This window comes from Triticum aestivum, chromosome 3B, assembly GCF_018294505.1.
Source record: "Triticum aestivum cultivar Chinese Spring chromosome 3B, IWGSC CS RefSeq v2.1, whole genome shotgun sequence".
Taxonomy (NCBI): domain Eukaryota; kingdom Viridiplantae; phylum Streptophyta; class Magnoliopsida; order Poales; family Poaceae; genus Triticum; species Triticum aestivum.
Window position 1 is genome coordinate 152907973 of NC_057801.1, and position 6131 is coordinate 152914103.

Genomic DNA, 6131 nt, shown 5'->3' on the forward strand with positions numbered 1-6131 from the left:
ACACCTTAAGGACAACTAATTTATAGAGTTAGCATGGGTTGTATCTGATAGGTTTTTTTGGCATGGATTAATGATAAACATATGTTTATATATATATGAGATTCACACTTAATTATCAAGTCACATGTGAACTCGAAGTGTTCTGTTTTCCAAAATTCAGTAAACAAGTTTGTCCACCAGGCTCAATGAAGGGGACCTTAGTTCGGGTGATTGGAGGCTTACTAGAATGATGAAACAAGCTGACCTAATATATAATGAAGATAATCTATTACAAATACTCAAAGGGCTCGAGGCAAAAGGAAACTGGAGGCAGGCCGTTGCTGTTACTGAGTGGGTGTACAATGAGAACAGCTACAAGCATCGAAGAAGCAGGTGATTTTCTGTTTATGCATTCATTTGATACTCATTTCTTTATTTCCATCCACTGTAAGCATAATTTCATGGTACGAAATTATGCTGGAATATCAATAACTTAACTAATATAATTATTCCATGTCTAGGTTTGTGTATACGAAGTTACTGTCAATCCTTGGGAAAGCATGGAGGCCAACTGAAGCATTGCGGATTTTCACCATCATGAGGGTAGTTTTATTTTCCCCCATAATCGTAATTAATTAATTTGTACGTTTCCCTCTTTCAAAAAAAAGAAAAAGTAACTGACACAGATGTCTTATCTTGCTTCTCATCAGGGAGATGCTCAAATATACCCTGATATGGCTGCATACCATAGTATTGCTGTTACACTTGGTAGAGCTGGCCTTCTCAATGAGCTAATTAAGATAATCGATTATATGAGACAGAAGCCTTCAAAAAAGGTAATGATGATGCGGCGCAAAGATTGGGATCCTTTGTTGGAGCCGGATGTTCTCGTTTATAACTCGGTGAGAGTAGCTTCTGCAGCTTTTCTTTTCATTCATTTTTCCTAGTTCCCTCTTGGAAGAAGTGTTGATCTTGTTGAAAGTTGATTGTCTTGTCACTTCGACCTTTGGTTTTATAGGTTCTTAATGCCTGCGTACTATCACAGCAGTGGAAAGGGGTATTTTGGGTGTTCCAGAAAATGCGATTCGGTGGATTGACACCCACAGGAGCGACATTTGGCTTGGCAATGGAGGTAACATGTTTAGTTGATAATTGGTATTGAAATTTGGGTAATTTGGTAACATTTTTCTATTCTTGTTTGGTATACATATTTAGAAATATTTTGTGCCATTTATATCTCCAGGAAGATATTACTAACTTATTTGATTATTACCATGTTTTAAATTATTATTACGGATAGTTAAGATACTATTCTAAAACTTATTACCATATTTTAAAACATATTATTGACAAATTGTGTTTGTTTTTGGAACCACAACTGTTAGTTAGCCAGGCCTGTCTTATTGCATATATTCTTCAGGCCGTACATGCATCTGGTTTAGAAGTGTTGGTCTCTGTTTGTATTGTTCTAGAGATTCAGTGCTCTGATTTTTCCCTGCCTATATTAATATTAACCTTATGTCAAGTTATTTATCTTCCTCATATACCTGTCCTTTATCTCATATCTTCATTTGTCCAATCTGTTCCACTCTCAAGGAAATAATATGGTATCACATTTAAGAAAATTTTAGTGTTTTTTCTTTGTTGAATCTGTCATTTGTTTTGCCATATTGTTATTCTTACCGGGGCTGCTTTCTGAAAGGTTATGCTTAAATCCAAGAAGTATGAGTTTGTCCAGAAGTTCTTTGAAAAGATGCAGAGAAAAGGGGTGCCTCCAAGAGCGATAACTTATAAAGGTAGCATTGCAGTAAGCTTCATCTGGTGTATTGCGTTCATACATTGTAGTTATTCATTGGATATGTTATTTGACATTTCAGTTATGTAGTTGACCTTCAAATATTTGCACTCAGTGTTAGTAAGAGCCTTCTGGGAACAAGGGAAAGTAAATGAAGCAGTTGAAGCAGTTAAAGACATGGAACAAAGAGGAGTCGTTGGAGCTGCAAGTGTGTACTATGAATTAGCTTGCTGTCTTTGCAATAAAGGAAGGTGGAAAGATGCTATGTTACAGGTTTGTGATTGATCATGTATGCATTTATATCTGCAATTATACTGCTTTCTTCTTTTTGGTGTAACTAGTCAAATAGTGTTGCCTTTTGAGGTTTGTGCTAGCTATATGATTTGATTTCTTCATCGAGATTTGTTTAGAAAAACAGCTCAGGAACCATGCCATATGAATGTGATAGCTTTCTTGGGCTGGCAAAAAAGCTGAAGAAAAAAGATGCTCTGATCTTTGATGTGTGTATGATCATCTGAGAATAGCTAATCTGGTTGTTACTCGAGAAGCCACGAGGTATGAATTTATGCCCGCTAGGGGTTGTCGCCACCTCAAGCTGCACTTATCTGCTGAAAGTTGAGTTCTGGCATGCAAAATCTCAAATGCTACTAACACCAATGATGGTGTTTAGCTTTTGAAGTCTTATGTGGTAATGCCTCATTGCTTCAGCACAACATTTTCAGGATTATTTAAGGTGCTGTCTTTCTCAGTTTGTTTCAAGTTTTAAATTAGTCTCTTGCTCCTGCTGTTCACAAAGACGCGTTGTTTTAGAATTTGAGTCGTCAAACTTCCTTAACTTTGACTGGTAGTTTGTACCGAACTACCTAAATTGATTATATTTAGTATTGTACCAATATATTTTTATGTAAAGCAAGCCCAAGAATATATATTTCTACTTTAGTAAATAGATACTACGAATATTCTTGGTCAAAGTTGTTTATGGGATACCATGTCTTGTCCAACGCGTCATATATTCTACAACAGAGAGCACAGAGGATACGTCTTTCCTCTTCTATTGCAGGTTTTGTTTTGTATCTCCACTCTGGCTCCATTTTCTTCACGGAGTCAAATTAAGTAATCTTACCTTCGCAAAACACTGGCATTACTGTTTTGATTCCTTATTGCACAAGTAATATCTCCATGTGGGGGACTTGGAGAGTAAAGAAAAGAAATGCATGCAATATATTCTTATGATAAATTTTCTGTTTCAGGTTGAGAAGATGGAACAGCTTCGCCTGACTAAACCACTGGAGTTCGCATTTACTGGCATGATCCTAGCCTCTTTTGATGGTGGATATATCTCCGAGTGTATCTCGATATTTGAGTCAATGAAGGACTACTGTACTCCAAATATTGGGACAATAAATGTCATGCTAAAAGTTTATGGACGCTGCGATATGTTTGGGAAGGCAAAAGACTTGTTTGAGACGACCACATATAGTGTTTGTAGTTCTCAGCCACATATCCGTGACCATTCATCACTTAAAGCAGACATGTATACATACAGCTCTATGCTTGAAGCATCTGCATCCGCTCAACAGTGGGAATATTTCGAAAATGTATACAGACAGATGACACTTTCTCAACACCATCTAGATCAAAGCAAAAATTCATGGTTGCTCATCAAGGCATCCAGAGCTGGAAAGGTGTGTTTATTATCTACTACCCCATAACCTTTTCTGAGATATATGACTTCGCGTTTCGATTCTAACACAGTACTAGCTCAGATCCATGTTTGAATAATATGTTCAAGATATCGATGCAAATATGGCGTTTTACATCCTACTCCCTCCGTCCGAAAATACTTGTCGGAGAAATTGATAAAAATGGATGTATCCAGAACTAAAATACGTCTAGATACATCCATTTCTCCGACGAGTATTTCCGGACGGAGGGAGTATTTAGCAAATAGAAGTAAAGTTGTGTTCATCATGGAGTTAACATTTGTTTGCTACACCCCTGTTTGTGTGACAGTTTGTACTCTCCAGAAGAAATGTGGCACCTGAAACTCCACCTTATAATGATCGTCATTGTCATCATCATCCAAGTTGTTTTTATTTCTTTCATATCCAAATTTATTTTCAATTTGCACCGGCAGATCTTCAAGTTTGTCCTTTTTTGTGCATCTGACCTCAAGAGAGGGCATTCCAAATACCTTTAGCCTGCTAGGAATTGCAGTGTGCTTGCACAGAAGGTGACCAAGTGCAGAATTATTTACTCATCGTGCTTTTGTTTTGCAGCCCTATTTGGTGGAGCATGCACTTGATTCAATACTTGAAAGAGGAGAAATCCCTGACGTAGAGCTGTTCGCTGAAAATATTTGCCAAACTATTGCTGAAAGCGACCATGGAAGGACACTGCATCTCATGAATACTATGTCTGCGGCTTCAGTCGAGATGAATGAACAGCAATGGAGTGATCTACTTCAGCAAAATTCACATCGATTCAGGGTGGATGCGTTGAAAGACCTTATAACGCACCTCAGTACTAGTGATGCCATCAAAACAGATCCCGGACTCGGTTTTGTAAGAGCATTGCAGTCCCAATGTGCGACAATGTTGGCGAAGGACGCTCAAGAGCCTCAAGCAGATAATTGTTCACATAGCAATCTGATGGAACAGGATGAGCTCTCTTGCAAGGACTCATTGGGTAGTCATGAATTCTCTGATTCCAGTACTGATAGCCCTGTATCAGGTGTCAAAGATGGCTTGGGTGGGGACATTGTAATTCGTGGTCCGCATTCAGAAGACGAACATCGTAATCTTGCACATTGGGGCACACAAGTATCTGCGATCGACAAAGTACTTGATTCCATGAACTCATTTGGTACCTGTAGTTCATATGAAAAGATGCCGACAGCATCAGAAATTCTCGAATCATGGGAGCAGGAGTGTGTTGAGGACATATTTGTTCCGAAGAGGAAGCAGAGCAACTATGAGAGGATAAATGAATGAAGCACTTGAGTATGTTGTTTGATGTTATTAGTGTAAAATTCTCACATCAATTAGAACTGGCCTGGTTAATGCGGAAATTATGGAGCCCCACAGGCTTTGGCTGCTTCTGGTTGTTGTGATCCCACCAGAGTTATGTAGAAGAGTAAACCAACCTGTGAGTATTTAGTTGCACACATGTTCTTGTTTTGCACAAACTATTTACGGAGATGTTGATAAGTGCTGCTCCGGGGTGGTAGTTTAGGGACAAACCCGTGTAGTATTAACTTCATTTGTAAGAAATGGATCTGTACCATTGGATCGAGAAGGATACTGAGGTCTGAGTGTGGGTTTTCATTTGTAAGAAATGGATCAATTTGTAAACCACTGATTGTGGGTTTTCAACATTGATAGTGGGTGTCGCAATGAAATACGAGTGTATAGCCGCACACATTTTGGAGTTATTCGGTTCCATTAAACCTCCTTCTGTGTTTTTTTTTACATATGTTTTTTTATAGATTTTCCCCACTTTTGAGTAGAATAGAGATTGGGAAAACTACACGGGGAAAACCGCAGATGGGCCGTGTTGACGGGCCTGTATAGCTCGGCTCAAGAGGTGCCGGCCTTTAGTGGGGTACAGAAATACTACAAGTGCCATAAATAGCCCAACAGGTCCCGCCATTCACGCGTAGGTGCATCGGCAAAACCCTCGTTTAGCCGTCGCCCTGGCCCCTACTGATCTCCTCGGCGGCAACCGGCAGCGGCGGGCACCAAAGGCGACGGCGCGACGCTGTGAATGTGAGCCACTTCATCGATCTCCTTCCCCACTACCTTCTGCTTTCTTCCGATTCCATTTCCATGTCATCGTATACGCACTCGCCAGGCGACGATTGAAATCTGCCCTACCTGATTCGGTCTGCTGCGTGATTTGTTTTGCATGACTAACTCGATCCTTAGCTATGTGAATTCTGTTTCCAAACTCGTTTTAACGAATTTTTATTATCGGAATCGCATCACAAACAAAAACGTAAAGTAGATCCGGTCTCAACCAATTCTTTTTTCAGTCGTTACTTAAAAAATTAGATTACACTTCGGGACCGAAGCTCATGTTTCGAACAATCTCTATGTAATGTTGTATTCGTTGTCCTTGTCGAGGCGTCGTCCTGACTCCAATTGCCAATACGCCGCAGCGGCGAGCGACAACGGACACGTTGTGACTAGTGACATGGAAGACTTCCTCTTCAGCGGGGAGGCGCCGCCGGCTGCTAGCTCGGTAAGACTGTGTCATGCACGCCTGAAAAAACAAAATGATATATGGACAGTAGTTAGTAATATAGTGAGTTAGTGTTTTGCTAATACATGCATGCTGGCATTCAGTTTTTAGGTTT

The 6131-nt window shown here is 39.7% G+C and overlaps 1 protein-coding gene and 1 pseudogene across 2 annotated transcripts in view; both read left to right on the forward strand.

Moving 5' to 3' along the window:
* LOC123069116 (pentatricopeptide repeat-containing protein At5g67570, chloroplastic-like) overlaps positions 1-5243 on the forward strand; it is a 6311-nt pseudogene extending 1068 nt beyond the window's left edge.
* A 159-nt stretch (positions 5244-5402) lies between these two features.
* The window catches only part of LOC123065079 (uncharacterized), a 6358-nt gene continuing 5629 nt past the window's right edge, over positions 5403-6131 (forward strand). The window contains exons 1-2 of one of the 2 annotated variants that reach the window (XM_044488445.1): positions 5403-5541; positions 5934-6016. In XM_044488445.1, the coding sequence (XP_044344380.1) occupies positions 5969-6016 (48 nt within the window). In that variant the 5' untranslated portion in view covers positions 5403-5541; positions 5934-5968. The remainder of the gene's footprint in view (positions 5542-5933; positions 6017-6131) is intronic. The other variant, XM_044488446.1, reaches the window with a different exon arrangement.